Source organism: Daktulosphaira vitifoliae, unplaced genomic scaffold, assembly GCF_025091365.1.
Source record: "Daktulosphaira vitifoliae isolate Bord-2020 unplaced genomic scaffold, ASM2509136v1 Scaffold_1, whole genome shotgun sequence".
Taxonomy (NCBI): Eukaryota; Metazoa; Arthropoda; class Insecta; order Hemiptera; family Phylloxeridae; genus Daktulosphaira; species Daktulosphaira vitifoliae.
The window spans coordinates 32699487-32714924 of record NW_026099572.1 but is presented as its reverse complement, the minus strand read 5'-3'; the positions used below and the strand labels follow the sequence as shown (position 1 = coordinate 32714924).

The 15438-nt window shown below is 26.0% G+C and overlaps 3 protein-coding genes across 7 annotated transcripts in view; all 3 read right to left on the bottom strand.

Annotated features, from left to right (window-relative positions):
- Positions 1-5761, bottom strand: part of LOC126894239 (ubiquitin-associated protein 1-like) — a 62099-nt gene extending 56338 nt beyond the window's left edge. Inside the window, exon 1 of the mRNA XM_050665101.1 lies at positions 5597-5761. The gene's annotated coding sequence lies outside the window, so the exon portion shown is untranslated. The remainder of the gene's footprint in view (positions 1-5596) is intronic.
- The window catches only part of LOC126894232 (NK-tumor recognition protein-like), a gene marked incomplete in the record, with an annotated part of 135127 nt that overhangs the window by 8702 nt on the left and 110987 nt on the right, over positions 1-15438 (bottom strand).
- On the bottom strand, positions 1381-4678 carry LOC126894246 (uncharacterized). 5 transcript variants are annotated; one of them, XR_007701356.1, is made up of 4 exons: positions 3905-4677; positions 2274-3161; positions 2131-2175; positions 1381-1961 (listed from the first exon to the last, which is right to left on the bottom strand). XR_007701356.1 is itself a non-coding variant. In XM_050665116.1 (3 exons), the coding sequence occupies exons 1-3, from the start codon at positions 4322-4324 to the stop codon at positions 2592-2594; spliced, it is 990 nt and encodes a 329-aa protein (XP_050521073.1). In that variant the 5' UTR covers positions 4325-4678; the 3' UTR covers positions 1381-2591. The 5 variants fall into 5 exon arrangements, 2 of the variants coding, with proteins under 2 accessions (XP_050521073.1, XP_050521072.1); XR_007701354.1 differs by having other exon boundaries at positions 2131-3161; XR_007701355.1 differs by having other exon boundaries at positions 1381-2175.

The window sequence follows — 15438 nt, the reverse complement described above, 5'->3', positions numbered from 1 at the left end:
TTTTTTTTTTTTTTTTTTTAATATGGCTTTATTTGAGTAATTACAATCTATACAATATGTACAATAAGCAATTATTAGAATCCTAGACAAAAAAACCTAGACAATCTAAAATGTTTATCAAGACCCGTGGTCTATTGCTGGGTGATCTTAATAGCATGACTAGATATCAAATAAGCACCCTGACTGGTCTACTGTCAGGACACGGTCACCTGCTTAAACATCTTAACGCAATGGGGGTATCGGAATCACCATTGTGCAGGAAGTGTGGAGTAGAAGAAGAAGACTCATTTCACATCATGTGCGAATGTGAAGCCTTGTCTACACTAAGATCAAACTACTTTAATAAACCTTTTCCCGAAAAGGAAGATATTAAAAACTTAAAACCCAGATAGATACTTAATTTCGCCAGAAAGACAGGACTCTTTGGTCATCTTTAGAAGTGACTTTATGGTTGGTAGTGTATTAACACTTAGGTGGGTAAACCGAATCAAGACAATTCGGTATGAGGTGCGCACAATGGACAACAGGTCGAGTGCATGGGTATTATGTCCACCTCCATAATAACTAAAACTAGTCTCTACGAATTTTTAGTGTGCTAGTCCTAATTCTGTATTGTGTCTCTTCTATTCATATGATTTTCGGTATACTTTCGTTGACTGGCCATCGATCTTTGGTAGTTATATCACATTGAAAAAGAACAATGACTCTATTTTATGACTCAGAACAAGATGAGGCATTAAAAATCATATGATATATTTGTGAGAAATAGCTCATGATGTATTATATTTATTTTCATATTTTACGATATGAATTAAGTGCCCGATAGTTAATAATAATTAGTTACCTGATAATTAATAATTATTTTTATATATTCAATTTTACATTTATTAAGTTTAGTTCGCTTTTAAGAATTGTTTCGCACTCAGATTTACATGCATTCGTTATCACCCTAGATACTTATGGCCATAGCCAATTAAGAACATACTGCTCTGAATGCTACAGTACAGTGAACCTGCTTTATAGAACCATCGACCGCCCTATTATGAAGAAAGATTCCTTTCTAGAAAACTTATTCTAAGGCGGCGTAGGTAAAGACGGTTAAATTTACAAATTTAAAAATATTCAAATTATAATTAAAATAATGAAATGGCGGTTTGTGTAATTTTAATACAACAAAATTACATATTACTACGATTCTACTCTCTATAGTTGTATTTATTTACTTGTTTAATTAAGCAGGTGTTGATAATGTGAATAAAAAAAAATGTTAAGAGCAGGACAGTCAGAAAGGATGTGTCACCCATACTTTAAAATATTTGATCGTTTTAGGTCGACATTACCATTTTGTATATGGACAATTAAAAAAAAAATAAGACTGCATAATTAAAAAAAAATTATATTATCGGTAAAAACTTTTTTCTACCTTTCCCATAATTTTAGTTCCATGACAGTTTTTATTATATAAGAATAAGAATATTCATAGGAATATCCTTCGTATAAACTAGATATAACCGTTTTTTATAAATGGTCATGTTTTTTTGGCAAAACTTGGTGTTTTTAAAAATAAACCACTTTGAATTAACAATTTAGGTTTAAAAATTAATTCAGTTAAAGAATGAATTTAAGATCATCCCATTTTACCTTCACGTACAATTAATTTTTTTTTTGTAGATTGGATATTGTTCAAAGCTAATCTTTACTTATTGGACTACTTTGATAAATGCTGAAGTATATCAAAACAGTTTCGCGATAATCAGTAGCGTTCGCTTGCCATATATATTATGTTCTATCCATTAAGTTTGCAAATAGGTACATATAATATTTCCAATCAATGATTAATTGAATCAACAGAAATCTTAATAAATTTTGCTAATTTATTAAAATTAATGCAGAAAAATAAAGTAGCTTTCGGAAGATATCTTGATGTGAACCATTTTCATTGCTTACAAATCCAAATTAAACTAAGTAAAATAAAATATGAAATTAGTTATACAAATAATTGTTATCATGATTACAATACTTACACACCATTATACATAAACAAATAAATTTATTGTAACATAAATTAAGGTTTAATACTAAACATATGAAATGTAATAAAACAATTCTAAAAATATATATGATAATTACCATTGAAGTTCAAATGAAAATTTTGAATAGGATGTAATAAAATATCTAAAATAAATAATGAATAAAAAGAATCATCGATTTACTATAATATTTGTCAGTTAAAGTCTAACTAAAATTTTTTTTATTAAAAACTGATTACCTACCTTTTTTTTGTTTGAACAACTTTTATTTAAATTTTATACAGTGTAAAGTGGCGTTATTGTGCCATGATATTTAAATAATTTTTAACAAAATCAAGTTAATTAATTAAAACGTGTTTAAATTCAAAATACTTTTTTGAATATAGTGATTCCAATAAAATATCACAATTTTCTATGTAGTAATTTAAAAATTAATGACTAAACTGTAAAATGGATGTACATAATTAATTTCTTGTTTTATCTGTAAAAAAATATAAATCTTAGTCTAAAATCACTGTATATAGGTCAAGAATATGAGTGATGATGACTACTAATTTAAGTTCAATAATATTGAGCAGCCATATCTTCAACATCAATACCAAGCATAGCAAGTTCATCTCCCTCTGATTCATTGCCATTAGACTTATTTATGTTGTCTTTCCTGGACACTGAACTAATAAGTTCATCCAATTTATCATCAACTTCTTCTTCTTCATTTTTATTATATTCATCATCTTTCCCCATGTTTTTTTTCATATGCCTACGTTTTCGTTGTGACGGAGCATTTTTCTTTTTTTTCCTTTCTGGTGAACTATTTAACATTCTATTCATTTCAGGATAAATACATATATTTTGAGGATCCATTAAATTATTATTTTGGATGTTAACAGGTACACTAACACAAGTACCAATTGTTGGTTCATTACAAGGAAAAATCATATTTAAAGCAGCATTTAAATCTTGAGGAAGTGAACTTGTATGTGGAAGATTAAAATTATGGAGAACTTCGTTTCTAGGTAAATCTATATTTAATTGTGGTTGAAAAAAATTTGTTTTAGCACTTAGAATCATTTCATCATATTCATTTTCATCATCAATATCCATATCAATAGGTAAAGTTTGTTTTTCAATCTAAAAATTTAATAAAATTTTAAATAAGATATAAATAAAATAGTTTATAATATATTAAAATATGATAAAAATATTTTTTAATTAAATTTGTTTTTACTTATATATATATTTCACTTAATGCATTATAAATTTATCAATTTCGAGACAAAATTTCATGTTTATTTTTAAGTTTATTTACTATGTAATTAATGTAAACTATCTAAATTTTGTTTATAAGTAATAGACTAATATTCTTCATAAAATATTATATTTATTAATATAATAAAATACTTCAGATTTATGTAACACCTATTTCTCATGTCAAAAAATAGTTCTTACTTATCGAGATCAGTTTGATTTTCAATAAAAATGATATAATAATGGGGATAGGAAATTTTTTCAATTAATAAAAATATCTTAGCTAGATGATTAATAAAATATAAATATGCTATTATCTACAATGAACATTATTTTGGGAAAAAACTGACAATAAGTTTTATTCCAATTATTATTTAACTGAATGTAAAATTACCTTTTTTTCATTAATGGCACTAATCATATGTTCCATTATATGCATTCGAGATTCAACAGAGGTTACTGGTTTTTCTTTTAGTTCTTCACACTTAGTTTCAACCATATAGTTAGGAACTTCTTNTATCTTAGCAAAATATAATGAAATATATATATAAATAAATAAATAACAAAAATTTCATTTTATCATAGTATTTCTATTCCAATTATTATTTAATTGAAAGTAAAATTACCTTTTTTTCATTAATGGCACTAATCATATGTTCCATTATATGCATTTGAGATTCAACAGAGGTTACTGGTTTTTCTTTTAGTTCTTCACACTTAGTTTCAACCATATAGTTAGGAACTTCTTTAGATTGTGAACCTGCGGTTTTTTTAGTGACTGGCTTAGCAAATGGCATTTTACCAATGAAAGGTAGTTTTATTTTGCTACGGTTAATCATAATACAATTATCTTCTTTTTTTTCAGTAGAATCAATTGCTTTGGGTTCATCAAGCTTTTGTTTTTTATTTTTTTGAGTTTCTGATGTTCTTGATTTATATTCTTCCACTTTGTCGGTTTTATGTTTACTTAATTTTTCTTTAGCTTTTTGAACATTTTCTTTCAATGTTATCAAACTTTTTTCAACAGGTAAGTTGATAGGTTTCATCCAATCTGATATTGAAACATTATTAGAATCATTGTTTTCACCAATAATTGGGCTTAATTTGTTTTTTATTTCAGTGTTTTTTCTAGCTATTTCTCTTTTATTTTTTTCTTTATCTCTAAGTCTTTCTTTTTCTTTATCTCTTTCTTTTTCTTTTTTAAAATCCTTCTCAAAAAAAGACTTTTCTGGTTTTGATTCAATAACTATTGAATCTTTCAATTTTTCTTCTTTAATAAATTCTTGCTTAGGTTTATTTACTTGTAAAAGAGATTTTTCAAATGCTCGAGTTCTTTTAGTAAGCCAATCAATTTCCCAATTTGGTTCTTTAGCAATAAGAGCCTAGAAATAAAGTTTGTTAGATATTACAATATATATATATATNGCAAATACCATTTAAAACAGTTGTAAATAGTATTAAAAATAGTAACTATTTGTAATATAAATGTAGATGTTTCATAAATATAGTTTGCTAATTAAAATACAGTAAGAATATTAGTTTTCTTGGTTTCCACAATCTGCTATTGTATACATAATAGAATATATTATTAACTATTTTTTTTCTATTTTAGGTATTTTAGGTAAACCTTGTAATGGACTTTAATTTTTATAACAATACTTAATTAGGCACATAGTGATATATATATATAATTTAACTTAAACATTTTTTTTAATTATAACATTTTATTTATATATATAAAATATATAACATATTTTACCAACTTTTCATAATTAATTCGCAACTCTAAAGAGGGTTGTAACTTCCCAATTGAGAAAAACTGGTGTATACAATTGAAATAGACAGGGTGGTATTTAATTTCTATCTTTCATAAAAGTATTTTTTTTTTAACTTTAAATTCAGTACAATATATTTTGCTATAATTTTTAAGATTATGAAATATACTAAATATATGTATAAATATCTTAATAGTATTTAAAATATATTGTAGAGCAAGTTAATAATTTATTTATTATATAATGCTATTTTAAGCTTATATAAATGTTATTAAACCATTAATTTTAGAACATGTTGTATAGGATAGTAGTTCATGATATATAAATACTATTAAATTACCATTCAAGGTATTAAAATCATAAATTAGATCATTTTTATCTCCAATTTTCAGAATTTACAATGTCGTATATTAAGCAAGATATTAGAAAACTAAGTTTATAAAAGAACTTAACTAAAAAAATGTCAAGTTAGTTTTTTTTAATAAGAATCGAGAATTTTTACTTAATTATAAATTTAAAGATTATTTACAAAAATATACTTACTATTATTACACTACTTCAATTTAATTTAACATAAGAAATATTTAATTACCATTGGATTATAATTATAATTCTAAGTTCTAAAATCACACAAAAATATTGATTTCTTAAATCTTAACAAATGGTAGACAATAAATTCTGAGAAGTATACGAAAATTTCTACAAACAAAACAATTAATACTTGAAAATTCATTATNCGAAAATTTCTATAAACAAAACAATTAATACTTGAAAATTCATTATCTTTAATCTATTCTTCCTCGAGTGATAAGAATTACTACTAAGTGAATCCGTAAAATGATAAGAGCTAGGAATACATCATTTTAAGAATCACTACTTTTTGTTCCATAAATAACTTATTCCAATAAGCATTTGTTCCGAAGCTATTATCGAAAATTATTACTTATACTAATTAACAATTTATTCACTAATCACAGGGACGCAAAATCATATATTCATATCATATATTATGTATGAGTTAAAAATTATAATTTTTTTACTTATTTTTTTGTTTTGTTTTAAACTACTTTTGAACTACTATTTCTGGAGTTATGATCATTTTTGTATTTGAGTTGGAGGCAGAATGTGATAGGAAAAATGCGTGATATTATACATGTATTATTATTATGCATACATATAGTGGTGGGAATTTTCGTTCCTTTAATGGAATCGTTCCTTTCGGTACAGTTACTGAAAAGTAAGCGATTCTAAAGTATTCAGTACACCGGTACTTTTACTCTTTTGTAATTGAGTACCTTAATTGCGACCCGTTACCAAAACCAAACCAGTATTTATTGATCATATAAACAGTTGTATCTACGCGGGACGTTAGTAGGCACAGTACCAATAATAAATCAATAAATACTTCTGTCATTTAATTATCAGGTAATATTTAAAAGGCGCGAATGCTTTTAGATGCGAAAATGTTTAGATAAGAATTTTTTTTTTAGCTGTAATAATACAGAAATATTGATAGGCTTAATGAACTTTAATGAAAAAAATAGATACCTTACCACAGAATAAATAAATAACCGTACTTTTTAGACATGTACTGTATTTTTGACAGGTATAATATAATATATATAATATAATCAATTATTAAAGTATAAAACTATCATGTTATTAACGAATATGTTAAATAACATACTGTTTTTTTTAATTATATAAGTATGTTACAAAATTAAAAATATCTTCAAAACAATATTTATTTTAAAAAATATTTTCAATCTCTTCTTAAAATTTTAAATCATTTATAAAATAATAATTATGTTGTTAAATTATTTAACTTCCCGCTTTAGAAAGTGTTCGTTTGCACGGAACAAAAGTTGATGGAACCCATAATCTCAACAATAAAAGATCAGATAAGTTAGGAAACGTCATTTTCCTCTCATTCCACCATAATAAAGGATCCCACTTTCATTTTATTATAGACTCATTTAAATACCTATCTAGCTCAATAATTGCTTCAATAATCTATAGTACGAGTGTTTTTTTATGAAATTATCACCTTAAAATATTTGATTAAATAATACAATAATTAAATAAACTTTTTTGTTGTTGTCTGAGAGTCAAACTGTTTTCAAATGTTGATAAAAAACTGATGAAACGAAACTAATACCAAATCTTTTTTTCTTTTCAATATCTCATAATGCTCAAAAACCTGACTTCATTAAAAACTTACACAAAGTCAACGCAAATTTAATGTACTTGAAGATGGTAAATATCCAAAAAGTTAATTTCTAGGAAACATTGGGCATTAAAGTCAAAAATCATACAATTTTTGGTAACAATTGCCGATTTTGTAGTATTTTGTATAACAACTCAACATCTACATTCTCATTCAAAACAAAATTAAATTATAGATTATTTAATTTTACTATACAGAATGTAATTTTTGGTGATTATAATAAATGTAATATCTATTTGAATAATGCTTGGATCAAATGAAATTTCAATAGATAATAAATAAAATAATTTATAACTATCAACATCCTTTTTTTCCTATCATAAATCATAGTACTTGGAAGGGGCAAAATCATTATACCATTTTTTTTGTAAAATACGCACCGAAGCGTTTTACTTATGACAGAGAGTTCAATAAGTCATACTATCAATCTATACTAATTTAAAAATATCTCGATTAAAAAATACAACAAAAATACTGCACTTAACTTTTTTTTTTTAATTTTTAGCATTATATAAATGGTTAACCATTAGCATCTCGCCAAAAGTTCCTAGTACTCACACCAGCGTTAAAAATTGACGACTTTTTTTTTTCTCAATGGTGTACCCAAAAAAATTGGACAGGGGCTTCAAAAGTCTAAATTCAGCCTTGATTTATACATGTTGTATTTTTTACACTCAATTAACAGAGACCATACAAGAGGCTTAGCTTATAAAAAAGAAAACCAAAGACAATTTTTTGATATAAATAATCACATTTTAACTAGTGATGGGCATAATCAAAATATTTCGATTATGAGTAAAATAATCGTAATTTCGTAATAGAATTAGTATATATAAAATTTCAATACAAACATTATACATTAGTACGTAGTATTATTAAAACATCTTATGCATATTTCTTTACTTATACTTAATTGAATAATTTGGTTATAAATTATAAATGTATTTAATGTAATCGAAACATACTCAAAATCATTAATAATTAATTANAATGTAATTGAAACATACTCAAAATCATTAATAATTAATTACTATTATCAAAAGAATAAACGATTTTAATTTCGAGTAAAATTTTAAGAGATTCTCTGGATTACTAATAATTTGATTATGCCCATCACTAATTTAAAATATGTGGATGGATACCATTAGCAGTTTTAAAATTGGTGGTCTAGTAACAGTGTTTTTTTAAATTATTCAAAAACCAAGAGATAGCGGTAGTTTTCCATCACAGTAAGAAGAGGGCGGCCAAGTCTACGGTTTACCAAATAGACAGTTACTGTAGGTCGTAGTTACACAATCCCGAACATTGTATTCTTGTCTATGATCCTAAACAAGCAAGAACTACTCAAGTACTCAGGTCACTACTGTAATCATTTGGGGATCGACTGTATTTTGTACCAACGGAATGATAGGGTAACGACCCAGTGCAATCGGTCCTACTCGTTCCACCAATGTACTCGTTCTATGGATTGATTACACAAGTACCTATCCATCACTTATGCATTCAAAAAAATTGAAAGGCAACTATTAATTGATTTTTGTTGAGTTTTATTGCTACTATTATTTATATTTGCTATGCCTACTGAACAAAAAATAAATTAACGACAATAAATTAACACGTCTTTTAGTTAAAGTTAATTTTAGTTAATTAAAATTAATTCAGTTCATATTTCAATTGTAGAATCTTATTAAACATCAAAAGTTACTAGGAAATGATAACTATTATTTCTATTTTAGTTGTCTATTACGATAAAAATGCAAAAAAATATTTAGCTTTTCTGATAAATGGTAATTATAAAATTTCCTGACTGCATATTAATCTTAATGATACAATTTTTTTGATTTTCATAATTCATTTTATTTAATGATGTGCAATTTCAAACTTGCGAATTGGGCTAAAAGTTATGGTAATAAATAAATTTTTTTTTATTATAAACTTTCACAAAAATCAATTTTAAAGGATTAATAAAATAGGTTAAATATGTCATTTTCCTTATTTTTAACATATTTATAATCAAAATCAATATTAATTTTAAACAATTTTTTTTTGTTATTAATTATTTTTAGCTTCGATGCGAAGCTGAGAAGGTATTAATTTTACTATGATGTGTTTTTTTTTTTTTTTTGTGTCTGTATACGCTCCATCTCAGCTCTCATTGAACCGATTTTGATGAACAATATGTCAAAAGATCACAAATCGTATCTAGTTGAAGACATTACCCTCAAAACTTGAAAAAAAATCCATCGTTCCCCGTAAATGGGGGAAATCTCCAAAAAAATTACAAATTTAAAAATCGCTAATTTTCGAAATTTTTTCAATTTTTTTTTACTTAAAATTGCTATAACTTTTTTAAAAATAACCGAATCAATATAATTTTTTTTTATATAGATGCATGACCTTTCATTTGGTATATTTTTTTTTTATATGTGACCCTTTACTTGCCCACAGAAAGGATTTCAAATGACAACTTTTTCACAAAAAATTAATTTTTTCAACTTAATTTTTGAAAATGTTCCGGAAGGTCTGTCACTTTTATATATATCTTAAATTAAAGCTAATGTAATATACTTTATCATGAAAAAAAAAATTTCGGACTTTATTTTATCTTCACGGTGAAAATGGCTATCAAATGCTATTTTTGTGTGAAAATTTTCGATTTTGTATTTTACATTTTTAATTTTATTATGCTATAACTATTTGAAAAGTGTATGGATCAACATTATTTTTTTATGAGAAATAATATTTTTTAATATTCCCTTTTTCATTCGACATACTTTATCTTAATTAGGATATTAATAATGAACTAGCAGATCATGTAGCTTTTGGAATAATCCACCAATTTTTTAAAATTAAACACTATCTAAAGATTTGCACCGAAGCGTTTTTTTTGATAGTGATTTTAATCACTGTCAGATATCATTATACTTGATCCAACTATGCCACGTCACCATTGTGCCGCGACCCCCCTGTTCTGGGTATTTTTATATTTAAATACTTATTTTTTAATAATAAGTAATAATATTAAAACTTAAAAGTGATAGAAAAAGTCTAATTGCATATTTGAAAACATCGTAAAAAGTTGATTTGGAAAAGTATATTTTTGTTTCTGATAAAAGTTCCTTGTAGTACAGTGTATAAAACTTATAACTTTATTATATGTAACAAACATTTTTTTTTGAAAAGTATTGCGTCAAGCTCTTTAAATTTTTATACGCGTTAAAAGTAAAGAAATATACAACTACTTTATTATTTTTATAATATCTCCGTAAAAATTACAATATTAAATTATTGAATATCAATTTCATACTAAATTTAATTACTAAAATTATTATTTATTCATATATAATAATTAAAAATCAAATAACTAATCGGGATAAAATTAAGGGAATAAGAGTTATTGTTGTTTTTGGAATAATCCATCAATTTCTTAAAATTAAACACTATCTACAGATTTGCATCGAAGCGTTTCTTATGACAGTGTTTTTAATCACTGTCAGATATCATCTATACTTCTCCCCACTATACCACGTCCATACTGTGCCTCGACCCCACTGTGCTACCGTTTTTTTTTTTTTTNCCATACTGTGCCACGACCCCACTGTGCTACTGTTTTTTTCCTTTGATTAGCACTTACTCAAAGATAACAATAATAAAATTATTATGTGATTCTTTAATGTGTAGGAGTAAATTTTTTAAGGTTCTATTTTCAAAAATAAAGTTATATTTTTCACATAAGAAAATATAGTGTTCAGTAAGTAAGGAAACGAGTTTTTTTTTTCATTGTATATACAATTTTTTTAATAGAATCAAGTGATATCTATCATTTTGGGGATCTTTTGTAGGGCACATTGGATCTATGATATTGCATACCTTTTTCTTCAAGTGTATTACTGCAATAATCCAATGGTGACATACTGATATAATTGTATGACACGGCATAAAGACTGTACAATTTTCTGCAAAGTTAAATTTTTCATTCAAGGTTTCATTTAACTCTGTTCTACTTAAAATTTCTAATACTTCATTGCAGTATAATATTGTTGACATTGTATGTTTATTCTTAGTATTAATGGCCAAACAGATGTTAATTACAAAGTTAGATAAATAAGTGTCATTATCCAGACATATGAAATCATCTATTTCTAATGTTTGTAAAGTATACACTGTTTTAGAGATTATATGATAATAAGTTCCAACTCTAAAGTTGAATTTTTTATCTCTACTTTTTTTCAGTACTTCAACATTACTTTCAATGTCAACTACCATTCTGTAATATTCCAAATTTTTTTCAATTTGAAACTAAATAGATCATTTCTTACAACACTATGATGTGGGATTTTGTGGCTACCTGGAGTTGAAATAGAATTGATAAGTCTATTTTCAGTTTCTATTTTACAATCTATCAATGAAATTTTACTCTCATCTATTTTATGAAATGTATTGTCTGAATTTGAAAATTTATTATCACTTTCAATTTCTTTAAAACGATCATTTGTAATTGAGAGATTAATTTTTTGACAATCAATAATTTCAGGAGAAATATTTTATATAAATAATTTTTGTTGTTTGACTACGTTTAATACAAGTGCTCTATTCAATTCAGCTAAACGGCCGCATTTCAATTTAGTGTTTCTTTTCTGTAAACTTTCTTTAACCGTTTTTAAATGTGACTCTACTGTTGGATTACTTTGACGAACTGTTACATTAGCACCGTTATCAGCTTTAACATTCATAATAGAAGTCCAAAATAATATATAATATATACATTTTTCAATAAACTCTTCCAAATAAATCTCATCATAATAAGAGTAATTTAGGTCATGTTGATCACTATTTCCAATTTTATCATGTACCTCTTTCTTATTCATTTGAAATTTACAATAGATAAGAGATTTACTAGTGTTTGACGAAAATAAATCATTATCTAATGATTTCAACTTATCAGCTATTAGCAAGTTTAAGCTGTCAATCGATATTTTTTCGGCAATAGGATCCATAATATTGTTTAAAAACCAATCCCCTTTAACCATAATTTATTATATTGAAGCCTAATTTTAAATTCACAATAAAAAAAATCTTTCCCACCAAATATGCAGGTAACGATAATCCTTATCGTTATCACTTACACGAATACTACTTTAACGACAAGATACGCTTCTAAGAAACGTTCCAGATAAATAAATATCACCGAGGGAAATACGACCGACAATTCTAATGATGTTCCGGTGGCGTTTCTATTTTGGACAACTCAATGTAAAATATTTGAATTTGCCCACTATTAATATAATTAACCGCTCAAGATTGTGCTAAAGATCACGACTTTAAGTGCAATCGCATGACAGAATAGTTTTTATCGTCTTTCGACGCTAATATTATCATTTATTATTATTATATAATACTTCTAATACTAACGCGTATAACTACCGTTAATATTAGTTATTACTTTTGCAAATCTATATACTTGCAAAAGTGAAAGAAAAACGATCTAAAGATTATCACAATATTGGATGTATAAAAAGTGATGATAAGAGAGTGCTAACGAGCAATGATTATGTAAAAAAAAGGTGGAAAGAGTATTTTGAAAAATTACTAAATTAGGAGTATCCAAGAGAGACATCAGAGAATATTTTAAGGAACGAAGGACTGATATATTTAATTAGTGAGAAAGAGGTATGGAAGGCGGTGGAATCAATGAAAAAGAATAAAGCAGTAGGACCATATGACTATAGTGAGACCAGCTATGTTGTATAGTTCAGCGTGATGGGGTGTTGACGAGAAAATAGAGCAGAGAATGAGTGTACCAGAGATGAGAATGATTAGATGGAAGAGTGGAGTGACTAAAGAAGATAAGGAACAAACATATGAGAGGCAGTATAGGTGTAGCGCCAATTGTGAATAACATGGAAGAAAATAGACTTAGGTAGTGTGGCCATATTATGAGGAGAGAGGAATCAAAATCTGTGAAAATAGTTACGGAAATGAATGTTTAAGGAAGAAGAGGTAGAGGAAGACCAAAAAAAAAAAAGATAGAGAAATGTTATAGAATGCGATATGGGGACATCTGATGTGGGAGATTGTGTTAAATGGAAGTTTAGGATAAGGGTGGCCGACCCCAAGTAGTTGGGATAAAGGTGAGCAGTGGCGTATTTTGAATGATTTCTCGGGTGGTATCCAACTTTTAATGAACCTCACAAACGAAAATTATAGAAATCTTTACTGACGTAAAAAAAACTTACTATTTTTCTAATTACTATTTTAGGAATTGACAAATAATTTGAAATTTGAAATTTTGGTACTGTTGTATCTCAAAAGAAACACCCTAGTGTCTTAACTTAAAGTAATAAAAGTTTAATAATAACTCAAATGTATTTATTATAGATATAATTAAACAATGCAAAACATACAAAATAAATATACACTAAAAACACAATAAAACAATACACAAAATGAAAACTTAATGTCATAAACGTACCGCACGAAAAGAGATTACCTTCGGTGCTGCTGAGGTCCTCTCTCCTCTACGATTCATTCCATTTCGTCTTATATACCAAAATATTTTGTTTTTCTTCTTTTTGCAAAATTAATAATAATATCGTTTTCAGAAATGTATTTAATTCTTGGTCTAGTAATAATAGATCAGGAAATTACAATTAAACCAAACATTACAAAAATGTTTTACTTCCAGCTTTACAAATGATAAACTATATTACAGTATACAGACTGATTTTTTCATCATAACCCACTCATTTACTTGTAGAATAAATATAGTTTAAACATTATTTTTGATTTTCTTTAGTTACACATTATTCTTAAATTATTAACTATTTAAAACTTTTTATGTTCATCCCTTATGCCTTGTAAGGGTGTCAACTTTGTCTTTTTGTCTTTTAAATGGGAACACATATTTTGAATATAATAAAATGTTTGGATTTTTAATTAAATAGTAAATGGCATTTGAATTTTTAATATAACTTTATTAGTTTATTAGATATAAACATTTAAAGTTTCAAATTTTTGAGTTAATATACATGTATAATACACATGATGATATGATTACATATACAGGTAGCTAAATGGTTTATATGATATCAATGTCGCAGTCACGGGATTGTTTATTATCAATTATGACTATCATAGATATACTTTCTGTATTGTCAGTTAGTGTATTTATAAACTCACAACAATGTGCCTTACTACCATTGATAATAACAATGCTGTGTACCTGCTAATTTCTTTGAAGTTGTTTTAAACAAAGTAACTCATAACTAAATACTTTATTTATAATAAGTAAACAAATAATAAAATCTCCTTTCAGTATTGATGTTCGTAAATTACTTGCTTTTGATGATGTTTCAGTGTCATTCCACTTCGAAATTATAAATAACGATTCAATTAGGTACACAAAAAGCTCAAGAAAATCATTGACAGCATAAAAACGTTCAACTCATTTAGTCGCACATANGCATAAAAACGTTCAACTCATATAGTCACACATAATTGTTTTAATGATTTTTTAGTTATACATTTTTGACTTTCTTCGATTTGACTTTTCAACACATCTTTTCGCTTTGGGTATATGAAAAAATCTCTAACTTTAGATGTTGTTCCTAATCAATTTCGTGTTTCTTGTATAGAAGATGAATAAGAAATAACAAGGTTTAAAACATGAACAGCACAATGAACAAACGTCGCAAGCGGATGACTTTGGTAAATAAGAGATTGAGCTCCATTAAATTGACCAGACATAGAAGCACATCCATCGTATCACTGTCCTCTAAGGTATTTTGTTTCTACACCAAATGAATGTAAACTTTGAATAATAATATATTCAACTTAATAAATTTTTATGTTGATTACAATCGCATGGCATGATGTTTTTTGTTAATAACTAAATGGAAGTAACAATTTCACATGGGCAAAAGTTTTAATAGTTGCAAGAGAATAAATTCAAACGTTGATATTTTATTTCATACAGATTAAATTTTATATGCATAAATATTCTGTTAACCGATATCAAATTTATTCTACTTGAACTTTCATAAAAAAATCTCTATCATTTGTAAACTATTGTAATAAATAAACAAACAAATACAAAAGGTTTTTCTTAAAAATATCTTAAAAATATCTTTAAAATATATATATATATTTTTTTTTTTTT